The sequence below is a fragment of the Streptopelia decaocto genome (genome assembly GCF_964273445.1).
Source record: "Streptopelia decaocto genome assembly, chromosome: 1".
In the NCBI taxonomy this organism is placed as follows: domain Eukaryota; kingdom Metazoa; phylum Chordata; class Aves; order Columbiformes; family Columbidae; genus Streptopelia; species Streptopelia decaocto.
The window spans coordinates 102150491-102175688 of record NC_138663.1 but is presented as its reverse complement, the minus strand read 5'-3'; the positions used below and the strand labels follow the sequence as shown (position 1 = coordinate 102175688).

General features: G+C 38.3%; 1 protein-coding gene across 1 annotated transcript in view; it reads right to left on the bottom strand.

Annotated features, from left to right (window-relative positions):
* Positions 1–25198, bottom strand: part of FRMPD4 (FERM and PDZ domain containing 4) — a gene marked incomplete at its 5' end in the record, with an annotated part of 188994 nt that overhangs the window by 45057 nt on the left and 118739 nt on the right. Inside the window, one exon of the mRNA XM_082076260.1 lies at positions 23404–23506. Coding sequence (XP_081932386.1) covers positions 23404–23506 — 103 coding nt within the window. The remainder of the gene's footprint in view (positions 1–23403; positions 23507–25198) is intronic.

Genomic DNA, 25198 nt, shown 5'->3' with positions numbered 1-25198 from the left:
CTGAGAAACAAGGAAATAACATATTCTGAAAATACATTTCAAAAAGAAGCTGAAAACAAGGAAGTGAAATAAAAGGCAGTTCAGGAGGAAAGATCATTAGAAGTGAGAAAATCTTAAAGATATTTTTATTATGTGACAGATAACCATAATATTTTGTGATTTTTATTTGTAATGAAGCAACAGAAATAATTTCAGCTGCTACTCATAATTGGTACAGCACTGGCATTTTCACTTTCAGGTTAGGGCATTGTGTATGTAGTAATGAAAGGTCAGGTGTTCATATACATCTTTCATTCCATCCGCTATTCAATTTTTTCTTTTCCTTAATGCTTTTCAAAAAGCAGAACATCGGATAAGTTTTGCTGATTAAATGTTAAATGCCTTAGGAGCATCTAAAACAGAGAGTTATCTGTGTTTTTATTAATAATGCATAACATTCACAGAGGGCTATTTTGTGTTGGAAGTCCTTCACAGACATTGCCTTAGCTCTAAGCAATCCAGTCAATAAAGAAAAAAAAATTATGAAAAGGAAGATGTATTCAGAAATGAGATAAAGCTCTTGAATTCTAAAGAATATTGTATTTTCTAGCACTGTATTATATACTGCTCTCAGTTCAATATTATTTGCTTTATTATTGTTCTTTCAGCAAAACACATTCATTCAAAGAGTAAATGGTATTGTTCTTTCAGATGCCTGAACACTATCATTTTTGCTTTTATGTCTTATCTGTTTTTTGGAACCAGACTATCTGATCCAAACTAAGAGCATCTCTATTCTTTGTTATGGAACACACTGCTATAATTATGTTTTAAATAATTAAAGACTAATGGAAATAGTTTTAAGAAACAAATGTTCCAACAAAAGATTAATTCAATTCTTCATGTGGAAAAGTTTCTGTGGTCAGCAGCTTGAGTTTTGTAGGGTTTATTATTATTATTATATCTGCTAGGTTAGACAGTTGATGGATACTCAGCTGCAGAGACTAATACAGAATGATTTTCGCTTACTGAGTCTGGAATAGAAAATTGGCTGGTCAGATGCCAAAGACATATCCATGTGCCACTGAAGCAGTATAAGTGATGGCAAATGTGATTTTATAATGATTTGGAAAGGCGGTCAAAGAGGCTACTCTTCTTAAGCTCCCATGCATGTGGCACAGTAATTCAGACAGCAGCAGTCCCAAAGTGCAAACCATTTGGTTATATTTTTGTCCCCACACATTGCTTAATATATTTAAGATGTAGACTGATGGGAGGATAAATTGAGCCAAAATTGTTGCCAGCCAATTAACAACTTGTTTTCGTTAAATTGCATTATTTATTAAAAAGTCCTGCCATTAATATATACCACATATCCAGAATGTTTAAAATTCAAAGTTTACCCCTCTTTTGGTTTTGTGTTTGTTTTTTGATTTTTTTGGTTTTTTTTTTAAGTATGTATTTGTTTATTGTGCTAAAATCAATAAGATATTACTTTAAAAATCTATTTTATTTAAAGCTCTGTCCAGCCTTTCAAAATCACGTTGTTTATTTCCATTTAATACATCTAAATATTTATGCTGGTTTAACCTAATTATGTATTTACATGTTATACCCTTTATTTCCCCCCCTTTTGTATCACTTGAACAACAAAATTTGTTTCACATTTTCCTTAGGACAAAGAATCACCAATACAAGTCTCACAGAAAAGTTACAAAGCAAATGTACACTGTACGTAAATGTGGACCTTAAGATAGAAGTTAAATTACACTTAGGCAGAAAGCATTTCTTGATGAATGCAAAAATATTGCAAAATATAGGGGAGAGAAGGGCTGTTTGAAAAGGGGAGAAGAAAATTACCCTGCAAACACAAACCAAGCATAAAATGCTGAACGGTTGCATTCTTTCCACACAGAAAATGAAGACATAATTGCAGTGCAGTCAGATGCACCAACGTGAGCTTTAGTCTAGATACGATGGGTAACAACAGCAGTAAAAATACCGTGCCACTCTCTTTGATATCAGTTATCCCCCCCCAGAAAACACCCACGTCCGCAAAGCCAAGCTGGTGCTTCGTTATCTGTACCAGCCAGATTAAAGTTCACTTGGGGATACGATTTGCAGACATGCTGCACCCAGGCTGGCTCCAACCACCGCCCCTGCAGCACCACAGCAAAAAAAGAAGTGTAAATTAACCAGTTTTATCACTGTCCTCTCCTGCTCCTTACATGCTGTGGGTAACAGTCACGACTGAAGAGAAGGACAGTAAAACGTCTCTCTGCTCTTTAGGTAAATGGTGAGGGGGAGAAGGGAAGCTGTTTGTGGAGGAGGCGAATATATAACTCACCATATAGCTGCAGCCAGAAGGTGGTAGGAGGGAAGATGGATATTGGTGTACAGAAAAAAAGAAGAAAGGACTGACTTCATGCAATTTTACTAAATTAATTTTATAGGTATTTTCTAAATAATTCATCATTCAAGCCTGACAATCTTCAAGAAGCATTTGGGCAACATCCTCAGACACATGGTGTGAATTTTGGGGTTGTCCTACGCAGGGACAGGAGTTGGACTCTATGACCCTTGTGCGTCACTTTCAACTCAGGTCTTTGCATGATTCTATGGTATACTGGTATTTTTTCAGCTAGGTTTATATCCACTGTTGCTTGACAGGGCACTTCTGCTTCTGAGCTCCCCTGAAGATGGTAGGACCTGCTGGAGCTGCAGAGAGAGGCTGGAAGCCGGTGGTGCTGGGGAGGGACCAGGCCAGGTCCTGGCAGAGAGACTGCCCTGGCAAGGCCACAGCCTCTGCTTGTGGCATAGCCGCTCTACTGTATCAAGCAATTATTTCACATAAACGATTTAAGCAGCCAGTTGCCTTCCGCAAGCCGTGGTAGCACAGGGGTGAGGGCTCACCACTGCTGCTGCCTCTGGTGGGATACCACAGCTGAGAGACTCAGTCCAGCCAGCCACCCCCGGTACCCTTCCTAACAGGGCTTCGGTGGCGAGATTCACCTCACCTGCACTGCCTGGCTTTGGACACTGTGGGGCTGGCTCTGGTAGTCTGAGGCAACCTGAGTATGCTGCATAAAAATGTCTCCCATATAAACAAACAAAACAACTTCAATGAGTCCGCAAAGTATGTAATATCAAGGTTTACCTCCTACAAATAACTTCTATAAAAAACAACCGTAGGGGTTTTCAGTTCTCTTGGGTGAACATTCCATTCTTCTCTTGAACAGTTTATACTTCTGTTTCATTGTTGGTATGCTGAGAACTTTCATTTAAAGCTAGTTGATGAAGTCATCAGGCACCAAAGATATCCCTCACTTCAGCTGCAATCATGAGATAAGCATCAAAAAAAGCTTCAAAAGTCTTATCTTCTTCATTTGTATACACTGACAGTGATCTATCTGCAAGAATAAATTCCTTGTTCCAAGGACACACATTAAAATTCAGTTCTCAAAGGGGAAAAAACAGAGGATTTAGCATGCAAAGGATACATGTTCTTTAAAGGCTATATGTCGAACTGCAAGATTAAAAATAGACTTGTCAAAATCAAGTCTGACACAAATCACCGTAGCATCCCCTATGTTCCAATGGACATAATATTCTTCATTATGTAGTCACATAGTAATTTTTCTGGGCAACTTGGAGACTTCTCTGGAGTCTAATTATACTGCAAATGCGATTAAAGAAAACCCCCACCATTATTTAAAATCATATTTACTGCTGATGCAAAATGCTAGATTGGCTGGTAGTTTCTTCAAATTTATAGATGAGTAGTTTTTTACATACATGTAGGCAAAAGGAGAACAGTTAGAGCCCATCCTCATGTATAATTTTGGCCTTTAAGTTGAATCTGTCAGTGGAAAGTAGTTGACAGCAAGAACCAGAAGTAAACGGGTCACAGAACACTGATAATACATTTTTACCACCTGCAACCCAAACTAGATACAAAACTGACCAGGTGCATTTCACTAACTTGTCACGTCTTGTATGGCAGGAAAAGAATAAAAAAAAAATAAATTAAAGTTCAAAATCTGTGATTCTACAGAAAATGATCCAACTATTAAAAGTTTTTTAAGCCTTGCAAATACTTTTTTTTTTTCAATTATTTTCAAGTTATTTTTCATTCCATTATTCTGTCCTATCCTGAATTTTTACATTTCAGTGATGCTAAAACATAATCTCAGGGCATGATCTCTTAGGCTACAAAGGATCAACAGCCACAAAATCATATAAAGAAAAGAGGTAGGGGAGAGAAGTATCCTTATAGAATCAGATTCTCAAAGCTAATCGTTAGAAATTAAAGTGGAGGAGGGAGATCAGAGAGCTTAGAGAGGATTTATTTTGTTTGCTTTCCTCCCTCTACCCTCTCCCCAGGTGCAGCTTCCTGAGAAATGTTAAAAGCTGATACCTTCCCCGTGGCTTTTCCAAAGATCTGATCATCAAAAGGGAAGTTTCAGGAAGGTGACCTGTGAAGGGGATCTTTGCTCCTCAAAGTCCAGAAGTTCAGCATTTGAATCATGTGCTCTGAGCATTTTTAAAAGGCAATTAGAAATAATATACTCTCCTAGTTCTTTGCTATGAGACCAGATGTCTAACTTTGGCTTTGCTGTCCTGCTTGCTGCTGTTACCAATATCATTAACCTATTTATTCAGCCTGATACACCTCAACATTTTGCAAAACGTGGTGGTGACTTCATATTTCACTCGCAGTGCTGCTGCTGCCTTGCTGTAAGGTGGGGCAGCATCCCTGTCTGAGCGGATGCTCAAAGAGAACTTCCTTCCCTGGCTCTGGGCAAAAAGTCCCAAAGGCAACAAATGTTCTGGTGGCTTGCATCCAAATTCATCGGTTACATGAAGCCAGCCACTGGAGGTGCTTATGGATCCCTACAGCTATGTTACACTGGCTTTAGACCTGCCACTCCTTTTATCTGCCTTCCTGGGAGATGAAAGAAGTGTTAGGCTGCCTTGGCCACATCCTGAGCTCACCATGAAGAGCAAGGGCAGAAGAGACAGCTCTTCCTCAATCTGCTTTTTTTTTTCCTCTGTCCTGGGGTGGGAAATATTCCTGCCATCCTGCTCCTTCAGATGCCGCCCACTTCCAGTTCATTTACTAAGAAGTAATTTGGAAAATCGTACTACTCTGGAAATAGATAAGTCCTTCCCTTTGCATAATAAGAATAAGATCTGGACACAGAGTCATTCCTATGCACTGCAGGGAGGAAGGTGGAAGGGAAAGGGGAAGACAATGATAAGTCTATGACTTCCATGTTTTTTATGTATATTCAAGTATGTATTAATCAAGCATATCTTTGATTACATGTGCGGCAAATAAAGGCAAGATAATCTTGTAGGCTACAGTGTATTGGAGAAAAGAAAGGAAAACAGGAACCTGTAGGAAGATGTGCTGCTTTTTTAGAGTTAAAAAAAAAAGATCAGAAGTTACCAAGAATATTCAGGACTGTTAGGAGATGTGTAGAAAAATGAAGGGAGGAAAAAAATGCCCATGCATTTTCTAATTAAAATGGTTGTAGAAATAAATCTTCCCCAAGAGAGAATATTCTGTAAACAAATCGTCGTGTGGTCTCTCTGACCTTTCTCTGAAACAAATGGAGCTGGTCCTATCAGATACAAAATGCTGGAATAAAAGGACTTCAGATCTGATTTGATATGGTGGTTCCTAAATTGTTGTATTCCCATTCCAAGTGATTAATTTGTTTCATAAAAGCTTGTGATAATGCTCACATTCAGAGGTTACCCAGTACACACAGTACTGACATTTTTGGTTGACATTTCCTTTTCATCAAATTTCTCCTGGACTTCAGCAATCACCACTGAAATATCTGTTATATGGAAGGTAAATGAAAGTCCTGAATCTAATCAACTTTCTCTGCTCAAAACACTTAGCTCAGGAAGGAGGATGATTTTACTGAAAAACACTCTAAAATATATGTTGTAAAGAAAGGTCCTGACAATTAAACATATATTTTGTTTTACTTATTTAAGCTCTGTTTTAGTAGGTCAGAATTTGAAATGAGGAAACATTTCTGATTCTGCCTGATTTGGGTTTCCAGATCTAACACTCTGTTGAGGACTGGAAAATGAAAAAACTAACTTAAGGAAAGTAAAATCAGAAACATGAAAAGTAATGAAAAATTATTTTTTAAAAACTGCCTATTATTATTATTATTATTGCAAATAAGGTAGTGATGATTCATATAAAGCTATGCCTTAAAATCTATCAGGTAAATGGTTAAACTACATGTACCACTTGTGAAGAAGAGGATGAAGAAAGAAGTAGCAGAGGAGATGTGGCAAAGGTAGCTCTCCTGGGCATGGCCTCTCTTTCCTCCCCATCCAACCTCTTTTCATAGTAAAACAGCCTCAAGAAAAAGAAGATGAACTAATTTATATCAGAAACTTTATTTCAGTGCTGTCAAACTTGTGCATTAGGTAATTACGTATCAAAGTTAACCACGACTTAAAAGCCATGATGCCAGCTATGATAAACTGTGGATCTTCTGTTTTTGCATTCTTGGTCTTTCAGAGCTCGTGATTTTCTACTCTTTCTGCAGTCAACAGGACTGGCATCTTCCACTTAAACATGACTGGGTTTTTCACACATTTGCAGGAACACTACAACTCATAGCAGAATTACCTAATGGTTTAATTTGGACTCGTAAGAGAAATATAGAGAAAGGACTTACAACTGCCTGCTATTGTTCAGTACCTACATTAAAAATACCCAATGTTTTTTTCTCTTGTAGCTACAAAGCGAAGTTGAAGGCTATGACTGCAAGATAGAACAGCCCTCTGTCCCTCTGCATCCTGCTCCAGAGATGCTGATGTGAAATCAGTGCAAACAGAGGGTGATGCAGTGAAAAAAATGGTAGTAAAGCCAGTGCATAGACCCTCCTGCTGAGGCATAAAACAACCAAAAAACTTTTTTAAAGCTCTGCATGGTTTCATTTATTTACAGCCATCATTTATTGTCATTTGTACAGAGTCATAAAACCTAACACACTCAAAACTCCTCCAGTGTCTTGCTCCTCTGTGTTTTTGCTTTGCAATATATAGCATTACCTTAAAATGGGTTTGGCCTACTTGAAATATCTAATTTTTACCTCGTGTTTTCAGAAGCCCTTGGTAGGCACCCAGTTTCAGAGAAGCGGGAGTGATGGGAAAGTGAAGGGAGAGAATTAGGGAAAGGGATGGGAAAGGGATCTGCAGTGGCTGGCATGGGTAACCACCAGGAATACCATTGTCACAAAACCACTCCTTGAATTACCCAAGATCAAATAGGTAAATGCTTTCTTAAAGCTTATTATTCCTCCATTTGACAGCAATATCTTAAATAAACTGGCAGGCTACAAGTAGAGCCTCTACAAGTAATCCATGAGGTAATGCATAAACAGATAAATCCAAATCCCCCTGAAATCCATCAAAAGATTTCCACCATCATCATCAGGCTTTGGATCAGGCCCATTTTGCTGGAGATTGAACATCACTCTGTAGTTACCAAGAAAACTAAGCACAGGTGGCAAAGCAATGCCTTTCTTGTTGCTTTTAAGACATCTTTGTCAAATGTTTCCCCTAACAAAATCTTAAAGAAGTAGGCATTTCTTCCCAGAAAGCAAAAGATAAATATTTCTAGAAACAGGCAGTATAAATTTTAGCATTTATAGTTATAAACACATAATTTATAGATTCAGCATACAGAATATTAATCATATTCAGAGCTGTCTCAAAATAAAAATCAAAATGGGCATTATGCTCTATGCCTGCAAAAACAAATCCATCATCTATCTCAGTTAAATAAAAATAATTAGTTTATGAAGCTGTAGAATTGCTTTATTTGCACTTGGCTGTCTAGCGAGCAGGACGTTTAATAGATCCAGCACTGGCAGGATAAGGGGAAATGGCACTATCGCTACCACTGAATCATGTTTAATAATTGTAAAATGCTGTGTGTGGTTACTCTGTTTACAATAATTACAGTATTGCTAAACAGCTATCATAACAAATGTATTTTTGACCAAAGAGCCACTGGCGTTTGTCTTTACAAATTAAGCCGGGCATAAAAATCCACGCCTATAATGATATTGCCTTCTTTGCAATAACAGAACAGCACATTGGTGCTGCACTATGAGCAGCAACCGCTATCCTGCTGGGAAATTCATATTACCCTGTCTTGCGCATCAGATATCTAAATGATCAGCCTTTGCAAGAGATTCTTTTTCCCCACATTGTTAATGACATATATGCAAAAGCACTGTAATTATTCTAAAACAGCAGCTGAAGGAAAAACTCTCATGGAGATATTGGTAATCTGTCACAAACAGAGTACTATGAAGACAGCAGGCAATTCAAAATCCCAATATTTTTTGCTTGAGACAATTTAACTGTTGAGAAGCATCTACCAAACACTTATTCAAGCATGTATTGGAATATTCTTTTTTAAGTTTACTCTTAATAGACAATTTCTGTGAAATATATGAAGTGTAATATATGAATACATTTTAAACATGTGCAGTAAAGTAGCTATTTAAAGTACTTACTGCAAGTTGCCCATGTTTGCATGTTGTCTTTCTAAACAAGACATTAGGAGTGATTACTCCCTACTGTAAATAAACTGTTGCTCAACTGAAAACTAGGTCTTATATCAGTAAATGCGATCAGATTAAGGTACTTGTGTCATGCTCTTCACCGCAGTACAACCAAACCAAATTACTATTTTTCTTCCTACTGTTTCTGACATTCAGAGCTACAATTGCCAAAACAGAACTTTTTCAAGCATTCAGTGCAAAAAAAAAATAATACTAAAAGCTGAAGGAAGCATACTCTAAACTGTTTATGCTCGACGCTGTCTGTCAGAAAAGTAGCTGCTTATCATGCTGCGTTTCACTTCTACTCAAAAAAGTGGCTCACTAGCTCCAGTGAAATAACGTACACTGCCCCCCTCAAGAAAAACAAAAACAAACAAACAAACAAACAAACAATAAACCAACCAAAACTAAAGAAACCATGTCCTGCATAACATCAGTATCTGGCAAGGTTGCAAGGCAGGAGAACACATCTAGTTCTGGACAAGCCTTTGAAAGATCCTCAGTGTCATGATAAGTGCAGGTACACAGAACATGGGCATGGGTAACAGTGACCAAGAGCAAAACATTACTGCTGTAAGACAGGGCTAATCACTTTACCACCTTACCAGAAAAGTCACACCTTCACAGGGCTGACAATTCCACAAGGACTGATCATGGCTTTTTGAGCTGTCAATAGTCAGAATTCAGATATGAGATAGGGCAGGCTTATTACTCCTATGCATCCAGAGATCCTAAGACCAATATCTGACTTCCTGCAAAACACAAACTCCCTCGCAAAGCATAGTTGGTAGGTGTTTTGTGAAGGCCTTAACTTCTGCTTGAGCTACAGCACAGCTTTCCAAACACATACAAAACTCTCATTTGAAGACTTGAAATGATGGAGAACGACCACAGCCCGCTCTCTCTCATCTCTCTCAGTGTTAATAGCTGAAGTTTCTTAGGGCTGGACTGTACTTTTCCTATGAAGCCATAGAGGTGCCTGCTATTCAAGTTCTTTGTTCAGATGTCCACATTCAGATAAAGCTGTCTTGATCTCTCCTATAATAACCTAACTAGAATGAGCTTATGTCTCTCATAAAAGGGACAACTTCTGGCTCATTTTATGCTGCTCTTCCCAAACTACGTCCAATTACCGGCACACTTTCAGGAACGGACAGCACTGCAGACTTTATATGGTTATATATAAAGTTTATATTGCCTCCCTGCTCCCACTTGATATTCTTTTCCTTTTTATATCTTTTTTTTTTTTTTAATATTCATTCTGTTACCCACAATGTACTACTCTGAAAGGTCAGATTCAATGAATTATTTAATGCAATGGCAAGCAGAGGCACGAAATGCTGCCTCTTAAAAGCCAATGGTAGTTTCACCCTAGGGTGAGCTTCAGTTCTGCAAGCCAAAGGCATTGGGACAGGAATGCTCATGATAACAGCTTTAATTCACTTGCTCCAAGCAACAAGAACATCCAACCTGCCCTTCACCTTGGCCAGGCTTCTGAAGTAAAGCTCTTACTGACAGAGGTCATATTCACCACACTGTGCTGGGAAATAGCACCTGCCTTGTGATTCCAGTGCACGACTTCCAAAGCTCCTTTCTGTAAATGTCTGAACTTCTGGAACTTAGCCAGCTACTGCCACACGACAGTGGTGCCACCAGCTAGAGGTGAGAAGACACAGCATGGTGTCAGTGCAACACCACGCTGCACAGACAGTTTGATACAAGATGGGAGGCACCAGAGGATTTCTTTGAGGCTGCTCTACCAAATGCTGGGCATCACCAACAGCTTGCAAGGAAGCCCAAAAGACTGGACCATGAAGTACTGCCATCCCCTAACCAAAACACACAATGAACAGTAGGCCTGCCTCTGAGAGAGAGACAGGCACCATGCATGTTAACCTTGATGGCCTATATGCAATCTTCTGCCATGATCTCCTCAATCACCTCCCCTTTCCCACAGTCAGTCTCTTCCCTCATCCAATGGTCCCACTCTCCAAAGGTCCCTCTGCACAGTGCCCAGGCAGCCTCTCAGCTCAAGTGCCAGAGACCATGACCTTGCAGGTCCTGGGCTCCACCACTCTCTTGGCCAAGATGTTTCCATCTGCTAGGGAGCTGACGGCTGCTCTTTCAGTCCGCAGTGCCATGGGCTGGAGTGAGATGAAGACGAATGCATGGCTCCTGTCAGAGGGCAGAAGTGGTATTCGGTCCACAGGCCCAGTGGATGTACACCTGGGCTTCATAAGCGACCAGCAAAAGTTTTCTGATGGATACAGCTCCCAGAATTTTCCCTAGTAAACTCCTGGAAGTGCAAGAGTCCACCGCACCCCAGTGGACAGCAGCACAAGGACAGAAAATGCTGAGAGGTTTTGTTTGAGGATGGTGAGGGCAGCTCAGTATCCTCAGTGGTATTTTTGCTCCATCTGGAACATTCTTTTATCAAATATGGAAATGCTTTAGCTTGTCAGCCTGAAGTACCAGTTTTGCCTTGGATTATGCTGACCTCCAGCTCTGCCCTCCTGAACCCCTCAGCATCTCACAGGAGCTGTAGCTACAGCTGCTGCTGCCTGACTTACAAAAGCCTCATGACGCTCCCAGCCTCTCCTGTGGGTGAGATACCCAAAAGGATTAAATTAACTGTATTAGGTATCTTTAGAAAAATGTATGAAGCATATATGCATACATCCATAGCTAACTTGTATATTCTATGACCACTAATATTCTAAAATAACCCACATAAAATGAGTAATAGTCATAAAAATGATGAAGGTTATGGAAAAACCCCTATGTTCACATCATTCTCTATTTTAACATGTATTTTCATAATAAAATGGAAATGAGACATGAGTTTCTAATACGGTAAAAAATTATGATGATATGTCAGAATTGGTGCTTTTTGTTTATCAGTTTTAGGTAGAGATACAGGAAATATTTCAAACAAATATTTTAAAACTTTCTAACACAATTCTTCTTGTAACACATCAGCTGTATAAAAACCATATATAGTGTCATGATAAGGTTTCCCTTTAAATGAGCTGCAGAACTTCAGGTTCTCTTTTCTAAGTAACAGACACTTCTCAAATCCATGACAACAAAGCTTTATGTATTACATTTCTCTCTCTCTCTGCACATACATACAAACATATGCAAATACATACATGTAATTGCAGAAGACATACTGCATGCTTATGATATATTATTTGTCCAATAAACAGCCACAAGACTTACATTAGCAAACTGTATCCTCAGTATATGCACCTAAGAGCATAAACAATACAATCTCCTCTTTCTACAAAAAAAAAAAAAAAAAAAAAAACAACAAAAAACCTGTTTGCAAAAGAGAATGTTATCTTCCACTTCCATATGTCAATATATGGTATAGTTCCTTCCTTAAACCCACAGCAGTTTCTATAAATTATTAATGAATTCAACAAGCCTGCTGGACATTGTTACATGACTATAATTGGTGTAGAACACTAAGAAATTGTTTCAATACTCTTTAAGGAGAAAAAAGCAGTATCTTTACTAATGCATTTGTTCTAATATTTAATTAAAGGCTTTGAACACAAACAGAATTTCAGATAAAATGCAGAACAAAGGGGTATTTCTGGTCACAAAAGTATAATTTCCTTGTAAAAATGAGCAATAAGTAGAATAACACAAGATAAAGAATTAAAAAGAAACTAGCCTGCAATCTCAGTTAATGAGTAGTTTTTAATTTTTTGCTGTCTTCCTAAATTGAGAGTTGTTGCTATTATTCTTGATAAACTCTTAGGCAGATGATCTTTTCCTTTTAAGTCTAAGCCACACTGTAATGATGCACAGAAAATAATATTGAGCAGAAAGACAATGTATGAAACAAAGATTTCAGTACAACAATTAAACCTCATGACTCCTACAGTTTTTATGAAATACAGATGACCTCAAGAATTTTAAACGCCTATAGCAATCAATGGTTTTCTCTAGAAGAACTGCTTCATTTTTGTGTGTATTGCTTTCTGACTAACAGACCTGCTGAAAAGCTGAAGAGGTCATCATAAAACAGGTAAATTCTATGATATAAGCTGACGAGACCTTTGCCTCTCCTTGAGTCTTGCTCGATTTATAAGCTGAATAAATTCAGTTTTAACTAAACCTCCAGTTGAGCTGAATCACTTTATTTAACAATATAGACAGTGGACTGCAGGGATTTTCCCTTGTGCAGTAAGCGAAATACTTCAAGCTTTAGTCTGCATGAAGAGGAATAAGAGCTAACACAGCAATTAACATTTCAGCACATACTGTGTAAGAAATATGCCTTTGGGATAGCGGAGGTTGATGGCAAACTGGTTTTATCTCTGCAGAATTTGTTTTGGTATTGGCAGTCTCTATTTTGGTATTTCTTACTTTTGAGTATCTTAGAAGCAGTTTCTCTTGGTTTCTCAGATGAAGACGAAGTAAGACTAAGACCAACATCTTTTGGAAGTCACCTACTGTGAAATACACGATTCATCTTTCCCCTATTATTGTTGCTACCTCCAGGAGGTCTGTGAAGACCTGAATGTTTCAAGTCCAGCAAAAAGTCAGAGAATGGTATATTTGGGAAAAAGCATAAAAAACTCCGAAAGCAGAAGCTAAAATGCTTCTCTTACGCTATTTGTCATGTGTTGTGTGCAATAAATTACAGATGATCAATTTTCACATGAGAAATCAAACAGGAAGAGTTGACTAATAAATTTCACAGAATATCTACTGTGTTAATCTTCCTTTTGAAACAATTGATATTTTTAAAGGTATATTTATTTTTAGTCATTTTTATTTTCTACTAGTTTTTTACTCCAATCCTTTGTTTAATGAAAAACTCTTTTTATCCTTTGACCTTCCACTATGACCCAGAGGCACCCCAATCAGTGGTAATATTTAAATGAAGAATCTCACTTTGGGGACTAATGAGTCAGAATATGTAAAACTATTCTCCTTCCGTTTTAACTAAATGTCTGATTGGGCATATCAGTTAAAATTATATGTTGATACTCAATCACTTGGCAATTTTGGGAGTCCTTGTTGGCCCTATTATTACTAAGTTAAAAATATGATCTAATTCTGTGTTTTAAGTTTACTAGCCCGTTAAGCAACACAGACATCCCTACAACATTTCTATTTGAATTCCATTATACTATCAACTGATAAGAGAGACTTTGAGTCACAAAATTATTCTTGTTGGAGGGAAGCAGGAAAGAGAAAGGACTTGCTAATGACAATCCTAAGCCTCTTGATCATAATTTTCAGAATTTTTGAAAAAGCTTCCAAAAATAATTAGGCCTTGCCAATGCAAAAAGAGTCATAAAAATTCAGCCAACTGCAGTGAGAGCCAGATCTACTTTTCTTACAACAAAATTAAGTCTAGGCATCTCACTCCCTTGGAATCAAAAAGCAGTTTGGATTGAGAAAGTTTTATCATACAGGTGCTTCTCATCTCTTACAATTTTTGTGATTTTCCAGCTCCACAGACAAACTACTGGTGTCAAGCACTGCCATCCCCACATGCCTCTGGCTAACTGAAAATCCAACATTAATGTCAGAGTAGGGGTGTGGAAATGGAAGCGTAGAGAGAGACACTGGAACTTGACCCTCATGTTATGAGAGATAGCCACCTTATGGGCACACACAGCTTCATGAGGCACCACTCCTCATTTTATTTTACTTAATAGATTAAATGTTGTCTGGGAAATAAATAGGATTAAGACAATAAAAACTAACTCTGAGAGTCAGGAAGCCAGAAAGACACAGCATCAGCAGACCAAGTCATATTCAGGAGGTCCTGAGTTGGCTTTCCGCTATATAATTCATGAAAATTGCACCTTATACCAATGGACCATGAGCTACCAAGAGGTCTCCATGACACTTCGCTCTGAGTAGGGTTTTACCCATTTCCCCATCACTCTCCTTATCTCCTTCCCACCCTAGGGAGTGCTTCTTCCACCTTGACAGGGAAAAAAAGTGCTCCCTTAACTGTAAATGTCAGATTATACCAACACTCAACATGCCAGCTGCACACAGTATCTAAGCAGTCCCAAGAAGAAAGACATCCATTTATTCATATTTTCCAATTACATGGTTAAAGATTTTTTAGAAGCTATTCATTTTTCCCCCCTCCATTTTCACTGTGCTATAAAAAAAGACATACATAGTCACCACACTAGCAGTTATGCTAGCTTAATTTTCTCCAATTTGACAAACAGATAAGGTTTTGTAAAATGCACAAACCCCTTCAAATACAGACACTGCCAGGAGCTTCTACAGAACTCACAGCTAAAGACTAAAGGTATTTCAAATTCATGAAATTATACAAGACATTGCAAATTGGACACAGTCTTTTCACCCTTCTCTTCCAACAGTTCAAATTACCTTTTACATTTTCTGTGAGCACTGGTGCATATCAAACTGCCATCTCCAAAACAGCATTCCTTAAAAACAGGAGATTAAAATCTTTCTGCCTTTCCCTGATACAAGGCATCTGTAGAAGACACAACCTTCCAAGGGTCAACTTGCAAAACTATTAACACATCATGTTTGTCCCCCAGCGTTTGACATCTTCTTTGCTGCCCTTCTATCAAAATACAGCGTTTGTGTATAATTCATGGTAACTACAAGCCGTTTGCTTGATACTGTTATCTACCTTTCAGTCTTTTAAAGAAGTATTTTTCTGTCAGCTTGAAGCTATTTAGGCAGCAGATTTCTATGATCCAAATGTCCAGCACTGTCTCAGGATAAAAGCGAATGCTGATGCCACCACTGTCCATAATGTGTGAGAGACGCCTTCACAAAGCATCCCAGACCTTATACCACGCAACTATCATATCTTCTCAAAAATAGCTATGTTTTCCATTACAATAGCTTCATTTGCTGATGTGAACATACTGAATCAGTCAGCGACTAACTGGCAGGATGAAGGAGTTGTAAACTTCCCAGTGAGGGCAGCCACAAACTTCTGGAAGGGCAGAGTTGCTCTGTGAGTTTTTGTGCATGTGGTGGTGGAGGCATGTCTGTCATCTTCACACTTCACATGTCACTCTTTGCTAGCAGCCCCATATGCACAGCACAATCCTCTCCTGTCAGTCCATGCTGCTTCTCCAAGCCCAGAAAATTCTGCACAGACTAGTAGTTCCCAAGTGAGCTCCTGAAGCAGTCTCTGTCTTGTCTGCCTCGCTATTTTCTGCTGATTGAACTGCTCCATATCACAGTGCTTGTCTTGCTCAAGTGTGGCTGTCCTGTAGTAATGTCCTCAAGGCATCCACACAAGCCACAGAACATTCAAGTACCAACAGCACAATGTGGAGGGCTGGCTTGCCTAATATAATCTTTTGATTTGGAAATGTCACCCCAAAAGAGACAGATAATGGGGTCGGGAAAAAGAAACCATGAGATTTCTGTAGGTTGACATCTCCTCTCTAACCCTCCTGGCCCCAAACATAGAACATAAGATTTTTAGGTACCTCCTGCTACATATTTCAACAGGAAGTAAGCCTTTGATGCATGGGGCTGGCAGCAGCAGCACAAAGAAGAATAAACATCTATTGCAGACCATGCAATATAGAGGAAATCCATCATGTTGAAGGGTTAATTCATAATAAAATCAAAGCTTGGTGTTCATTTGTATGACTTTACATGGAAACAATTACTTAGAAACATTCACATCAGTGCATTTGGCTTCAAAGTAAATTCTCCATGTAGACAAGCCAATGCTTTTGTTGATTTGTATGAGAAGTGGCCAACCTGCTTGTCAGAACAAGGTAATGAGAGCAATATTTGCTGGTTCATCTCTGAAGAAGGTATTTTGTACAGTTGCTTGTGTTTTAGTCACAGCTGTTCCACATCTCTGTCCACACCCTTGCATTCAGTAACCATAAAGCAACTTGTTATGTAACAGCTGACCTGAAATTCACCATGGCTGACTCCTCTTTGTACATGATAACAGAGTAAGATGATGATACAACACTTCAACCGGATGACACATCAAGCCTTGAAATTTCAAAAAGACCCTAGACTTGCTGACTCCAAGGGGCATTCGCTATGGTGAAAATGATAAGAAACTTATAGATTAAGTTCTCAGCATTCCAAACATTTGAATTATTGAGCCCAAACCTGTCTGAACCATGTCAGCCAACTTTCTGCTAAGAACAGAGCAAGGATATGACACTGCATGCTTTTACAGATACAATGGATTTAAAAGAGAACAATTTCCATAGTTGGCACTGATTTTAACAAGTAATATCACCACACAGCTTTCAACTCAGCTTAACTGTTACAGGCCTTTGAAAAGGTGGGCAAGCATTTCTGAAACCATATTACAGATTAATAATTAAAATCTAGAGAGATCTGAATTAGCTCTCAGTATATTAGCCCAAGTACCAGAAGCACCTCACCATGGCAGCCAAGAAAAAAGATAAAGTAGACAATACTAAATATGTGCTCTCACAGTTAGATTGCAGCAGCTGAATTAAAGTACTTGAGTTATCTCTGTATTATGTAGCAGAAACACCTCAAAAGGTAGAAGATATACATCTAACAACACCCCTTGAGTCAGACAGGAACTGACTTCTCATATCCTGACTCCCAGCTCTGTGCTTGGGCCAGCTGATTAGAGGTAGCTAATTAAATGCCTTGGCAGAAAGCTTATTTCCATTGATATCACTTGTAAAACTCCTTCAGATAATTTGGTCTAACATTTTGTCCCTCTGTTCAGTGTCATTTATCTAAAAACCAAAACACTAGCGATTCATAGATTAAGGCCTGAAACAAAATGGGTATAGTCTCTGGATTTATATACCAAACTGGAAGTATACTGGAGTAACTTCGGATTAAAGGGGCTGTATGACTGTTTTTTCAGGAAAAGCAGGTTTTCAGAGTCTCTGTTGCTAAGCAGTATCATAGCTAATAGCTTAATATGCTTGATTTTTTCTCTGTGATGTTGATAAAGAAAGAATGTCTTTATTAAGTCCACCAAAATGGCTTGATGAAATATATGAAATTGTCTAGGCCTAGAGACAGAAATTACATTTGAAAAGTGGTATTTTCAGCTGCTGTGAGAAGACAACGATGATAGGCAATGCCATTGAGCTCCCTTTTGCACTTGTGTTTAGATATGATGATGCAGAGAAGGCAAATGGGTCCTCTGACACACACAGAGTCAAATGGCAGTGACAGAATCCTCATCCATTCCATGACAGTGGTGAGAAGGGTCAGCATTGATTAAATTCATGTTGGTACTTAAAATGCAACATTGCAGCCTGAAATCCTGGAGGGCTCCTTCTCTCCAGTCTTACGGTAATACAGAATTAAAACAGAAATTCTACTGCAGAACTGAAAGAATCCTCCAGATCCTCTTGATGAAAACGTGCCATGACATTAACTTGCCAAAGCAAGAGTTATTTCAGAAAGGGTTTTGAGTCATTTCTCTTAAATAGAAAACAGAGCCAACAAGAAAGGAAAGCCCTTAATGAATTTCACCTTTTTCAGCTCTTGCTTTACAATTAAAGCCTTTTACTGGAATTCCACAGGACATCAAATACTCATTTACTGATGTCACAGTTTCAAGGAATGGACTAATGTAGCCTAATTTAGCAACGTAGAAGTCAGCTTTCTATTCTGAGATAGTTTTCTGTGCTCCTTCTTTAGTCAAAGCATAAATAAAACCTTCTGCAAAAAGGTAGTTTATTCCAAAACAAGTATCTTGGATGGATCACCCTCTTCATGTGCCCATCTCTCCTCACAGGCTGCCTGGATAACTATTTAAATTGAAGTATGAACAAAATACCACTACTGTGCCCTATTCAGAGTTTGCTTTATGGGGTAAGCAGTGCATCTGTGTGTCACTTAAAATTTCAGTAAAATATCTTGCTAAATAAGAAGACATTTTACGTATGTTGGGATCTTTGTAGATTAATGCACACTTGGTGCAATCTAAGACAATCAAGTAAGTCATTCATGTTAAAGAAATTACCTATAAACTTATTATAAGGCAAATTATTTTTTAGATATATTTCTTTAAGTGTTTTAAAAGAAGGTTTGGTTGGCTAAACTGATCCTTACAAGACATGAATTTAACATTAACGACTGGTAATGAAATACATGCACCTCTGCACAATCAATTAATTGACATAATACATTAATACACCTAATATCTTAGTTTCACATTGTTGCTCACCTTCAAATATGCAAAAAATTGCTACATTGTGCAATGACTTTAATGTTATCTCAAAGTACTTATTGTTAAGTATGTGTGAAAAGCTTTAAGTCACAGAATCTGTATCAGCAGTAAAAGAAAACCAAGATAAGTAGCTCCTGCTACAATTTCGAACTGACTGCACTTCAAATACATCTTCTTTCTTTAGTATTCTCTTCACTTTCTCCTTGCCTGGACTGTAACCATACATTTAGAAAAGCAGACTTGTTTCTTCCTTTTTTTCCAACTTCAATAACTTTCTGTCTTGAATGGAACACATCTAGACTGCAGCCATAAGTGATGCTCATAAAGGTGACCTCTCTTTGTAAGGGGAACCATAAACATGACTTCTGGGTTTGTGCTTGAAAATAGCTCAGGAGAACATAGTATGGTGCAAAAGCCATTGAACATTATACAGAAATAAAGAGTCCTTATGTATTTTGTCTACAAACCATACTGTATTCATATTTCTGCAACCTTGGCTTTCAAAGGACCACTTGGACACTAATCAAATGATGCCAATAAAGCAGAGCCAAAAGAATTAGATGGATGACAATGAACTACAGGGGATATTTATAATGAATATCCCTGATAATCTCCAGACCTGAGACCTCCTAGGATAAAACACTATCCCTTGATTCTTAAAAAACAAACCCAAATCTTTCAGCATGTTTCTGCTCAGTACCCCCTAGAGTGAGCAGAGGTGGTTTTAATACAGTTTTCTACTTAAGGAAGCTTATTTTAATGAATGTTTAGAAAATACACATATAATTAAAATGTTAAAATGCAATAAAGAGACAAGGTGAAAATTTCTGTGTTATGCACTCCCTTTATGTTATTGCATTTTCCTGTAGTAAAACCATTAGAAAAAGGGACATTCTTAAAAGACCAGTCTATTTCTAGCCCTGTAGGAGTAAGAAGCACACAATGAATTTGGAGCTGACAGGAAAAGGGCTGAAGGAATCAAATTATCTTAAAAAATTGCTCTGACTTATTTTGTGGAAAAGTTAGAAATGAGGTAAATTTATTGCTTAGGGACATGCTTTTTCCAAGTGGAAAAAGATTTAATTGACATTTTACAGACACCCTTCTTGGTGGACATTCTGAATATTTTTATTTTTTGGATTTAAGATATGACTATAGCAGAGGTTCTCTCTTCCATTTTCTTTTCCTTCAATAGCATAACTCGTTTCATAAGTAAATGTCCCCATAACATTTTCTTGGAAAACAAGTAAATATTGCATTACACTAAAAACTGTCTCTAACATTCAAGGTTGACTTAAAATCTACCACTTGTGTATACTTTTGCTTGGAAGTTTCGAGTCTTGCTAAGTTTGTTAAAGCATTGATGTCACCTGGTTATGAAATCTGCCTTTTTTTTTTTTCTGATGCAGTTTGGGATTTTCTGATTGATATACTATGATCTTTATGTCTGTATTCTGAAAGCAGATTAATTTTTTCCACCCTCTCTGCAATTGTAAAGACAAATAGTTTCTTGACTTTACAAAAAGCTTTGAGGGAAAGCTGCATAAAAATAGGCACAGAATTTCACATCATTAATATAAAATATACCTTGTTATACCTAATCAGTAAGAGACCATGCAATCATGGAAAAAATACAGTGTTGAGATATGAATTTTTCATTGATGTGCTGCAGTGACCACAAGATGGTCCAGTGTAAGATCCTGAGGGAAGTGAGGAAGAGGAGTCTAAGCTAAAGGGCAGACTTCAGCTTGTCCAGGGCACTGGTGGGCAGGGTCCCATAGGATGCAGCTCCAAGAGGCCAGAGCCCAGTAGACCTGGATGTTCATCATGGAGAGCCTCCTCCAAGAGCCAGAACAGTCTGATCCAATCCACAAGAAGTGAACAGGCACAGCAGGAGCCTGTTGTGGCTCCAGAAGGAACACTTCACTGAATTCCAGCACAAAATGGAAGCCAACCAGAGATGGAAATGGGAGAGAAGTTACCAAGGAGAAACAGAGACACGCCACATGGAGTCTGCAAAGCTCAGCTGGCACTGGCTGGTACAGGATGTGAAGAGTAACAAGAAGGGCCTCTACAACTACATCAGCAGTGAAAGCCAAGGGAAATAAGAACTCATGGCTAAGTTGGGTGGGTGACATAATGAAGGACACTGAAAAAGGTGAGGTATTCGATGTTTTCTTGGCTTTGGGCTTTAATGGCAAGGTCTGCCACCCTGGTCCCTGAGCTTACCAGCAGAATTCAGGGAATGGAGGTGGACAAAGATTGAATTAGGGATTGGTTAGGCAAGACACAAGTCCATCGGCCTAGATGGGATGCATGTAAGGCTGCCAAGGGAGTTTGCTCATGTCTTGCAAAAGCTGCTCTCTATCATCTTTGAAAGACCACAGGTTAAGAACGGAAACATCTGCCCAATCACATTGTAAAATCTCCATCTTTGAAGATACTAAAAACTTGATTTGACAAGTGTGAAGCAGCCACATCTAACTTTGACACCAGCTCACTTTGAGCAAGAAGTTAGACTGGATGACCTCCAGAAATCCCATCTCAATTCTTCTGTGATTTTGCCCATTGCCTAACTTACGCATCTAAAACATTCTCATTGCTGACCACAGATATACTGCTACCAGCTAGAAAAAAAGATTTCAAAATTGCTTCCATGCATGTTGAAAACTGAAAGCAACAATTTTCAAAGTTCCAGATGTGTCTAGCCCATAGGAAAACCTTCTATCATACAGAAGGAATTCATTATTTCATCGGTGTAAAGAATTACTTCTCATACGGTGTCAGGAGTGTACACTGACAGTGTCTAATCATTTCATGTGTCCCCACTGGCATGAAAAGAAAGCTCTTCATTTCAAATGCTGTAATATACTACCCCAACACATTTCACTCTGAGTCTTATCAAAGAATGAGTCTCTCCTAACAGCAGACAGATTTTGAGAGCAGAGGTAGAATTACAGTGTAAGAAATGTGTCACCAAAAGCTTTCCCTGGAATGGAAAAACAGTTAATTTAAGACACTACCTATGAAGTCAGCATAATTGGGCAGAGTGACATTTTTACTCAGTTTCTCATTTGAAGGCAGACAGAGAATCAGGCACACAACAATCTCAGTTTGTCTCAGGTCTAATCAGTATATTTTCCTTGTTATTACTACATATTGCTGGCAGCAAAGAAATGAGTTACAGATCCTAATTCTGATTACGTACATATCAAAGCATCAGGGAAAGAATGAAGACTGCAATATGATTGCTTTATGAAGAAACAAAGACATCAAAAAAGAGTTTAAGACCCATTTGTGAGGCTTATGCTGATGGTCAATATGGACCATAGGACAAAATTTTATTAGGAACAAGGCAGTTCCTGCAGTTCACAGGGTCTCTTTCTCACAAAAGAGTGTTGAAGTCCCCTCTTAATGTGCTGTGTTCCTGTTAGTTGACTTGCAGGGCTTTTTTTAAATCCCAAAATATATTCTGTTTGGTCCAAACCCGCTGAACACAGATAAAGGCATCAGAGTTGCTGGCATCTTGATATCACAGAATGTTAGGGACTGGAAGGGATTCTGTATCTTGTTTGGAAGTTTGCTTCACAGACCAGTGAATGAACACCCATATTCTCAAACTATGATCTGCAAGAGGAGTACAACTATCACAACACCTCCTGCACAAGTTTCTGGAAGTAAACGTGACTTTTCAAAGTTACAAGGGTAACAGTGACAACACTGACAGCTAGCAGTTCGGAGAAGAGACACTTAGGTTTTAACTGTGTAGGTATCTCTCAGGAGTTGACCAGATGCACCAATTCAGAGTTTACACCAATGAGAAGGAAAATACAGAAATCAGGCTACTGGAATTTAAAATAATATTTTTTATGTTTATTTTTTTAATAACTAGTCACTTTTCTATGAAATGCACTAACATTTCTTGTTACTCAAAATGCAAAGCTTATTGTGTGAACTACATCACATCTTTTCCTATATTCTGAACATTTGTCAGTCCCTGTCCATTCTTTCCTTCTACATCCCATTACAAACCTTTCTCTTTTCTTGCTCTCTCCACAATTGCTTTTTTGTCTTGTTGCCTGCTTCCTATCTACACAGCCCTGAATGCTCTTTTCACAAAAACTCACCTACCTGCAATCCACCCAAACACTCTTGGAGCTTCCCTACATATTGCCATTACATGCACCCATCCACTCTCAGAAGTTATGCCACCACATTTTCTTTCCTCTTCACATAAGAACATAAGACAGACCCAACTCAACATTCTTAATGTAAAAAAAAATAAAATAAAATAAAAATAGAGAGCAACAGTGTATGGAGCTGCCTTGCCCCAGGAATCCTCTTTTCAACAACCCACACCACAAATAAATACCAGGAGAATACTATTCCTCTTTTGATACTGAAGTATTTCGAAGCTGTTCCAATATCTTATTTTTTCAGCTACCTAGAAGACATTTAAGACAACTCTTAATTTCAGTACTAAAATACTTCACCATTCTTCATTATGATTAAAGTAACATTATTTTCTCTTTTCTCAGCCATGAGAAGGCAAGACTTGTTTTATTATCAAATGACTGCACAGGCAATAAGCCACTGGGTTCATCGTTTAAGTGACAGGACATCGACTACCTGACAAGGTCGATGACTCTCTCCCTTGGAGCAGTGCTGACTGGCTCATCATTAATCATTATGATCTGATCCCCCGGTATAAGCTTTCCTTCAGAGGGGCCGCCTGGAGACAAATGAAGGAAAAAAGAAAAAGCACAGGTTAGCAGACCATTGTAAGTGCACAGGCACACACTGTTGTTCACACACTATGAGTGGGGTTTTTTTCTTCAAATAAGAGCATGTTTAACACTACCACTATTTCTGACATTACCAGTACTCACTCACCAGGAAAATCTCAGAAGTTAGTGGCTCAGCAGCTTCTACTGAACTTTCTCAAGTGAAATTCTGAAACCACATCTAGCCACCAAAATAAGGGCTCAATTTTCTGGAGGGCCAAAAGGACCCAAAAGGGCTCGCCTAATTCACACTCTGAGGTGTGATCAACCATACCTTACTCATCCCTGATCAATGTTTGTCTGATATTCTTGTAAGACCACCCTGAGGATAACTCCTTTTCCTGTAAATAAATGATCCTGTTTAACTACTGTTAAGATTAGGAGGTCTTTTTCCCCAGTGTCTACACCAGATCTATCTTGTAGCAACAGGTTGTTTCCTGTCCCAGGCAAAAGAACACTGGAGAACATCTCATTCCTCTTTCCTATGAAACATCACTTACATATTTGAAAATCATTTGCAAGTCTCTCCTCTGACTTTGTTGTTCTGAGCAAAACAAACCTGTTTCCCACAAAGTGAAGACAGTAAGTTTCTATACCTCCACAAGTCTCTTTTCCTCTGGATTCCCACCACCTGGTGAACACAAGTTTTACATACTTCCAAAAGCATTGCCAGTTCCAGTTAGACACAGATATTTAGGATTAGTCTGAGCAGACAATCAGACATGTATATGTCTATGTGTTTTGGATTCTGACACTACTGAAATGCATACAGAGTTTATGCTTTATAAAATGCACATAATGCTTCTCAGCATGATTACATGCCCAGAAGAGGGTGTGACATCTCAACTGCTAGTGAAAAGATATATCTTGTCTAGCCTTCTGTCTTTAAACTCTGCAATGATGACACATAAAAAAACCCAATAATATTACCAATATGAAGATAAAGTCTTAAATGTTTCAGTATCAAAACCAATTCATTCAACAATTGAGCTAATGCTGTTCCTTTCCTCTGGTTTGAAAACTCTACTTACATATCCAGCATAAATGGATACAAAACTATGTAGGAGAATGCTGTCCTGAGCTCATCTTTTCTCCTATTCACATGGAACGGAATATAATAAATGCCCTTTCCAAACTGAAGTTTAACATAATACTACATTAATAACGCTAACTTGGGATAAAAGAACTCTCTCTGGCTGTAGTTCAAATATTGGTTACACTGCTTACTTCATCTGAAAACAATATGAATATAATCAATGCATACATGTGGGTAAATGATATCAGAACTTCACAAAAGTCAATTTTGCCTCTCTTCTGCTCTCTGTGGGGGTTCTGGAGAACATACCGAACAAGAGCAAAGTCAAATCCCTGCCCTTGGCTCCAAGGCAATTTTACGTAACAACTGAACTTTTAAAGCATAGAGAGCAGGAGCCCGCTATTCGAGAGACTGATTACTCCCACATCAGGTGCCCCATAAGTTGAAAAATACCAAAAACCTCACTAATTTTCACTTTAGGTAAGATGTTTGAGGTTCTATCTTAACCCAGCTTTTTGCCACATAGTTACACAGAAGTAAAACAAAAAAAAAGAAAGCCAGCAATAACATTATCTTTTTCAAAACCAAATATTAAAGTTAGAAC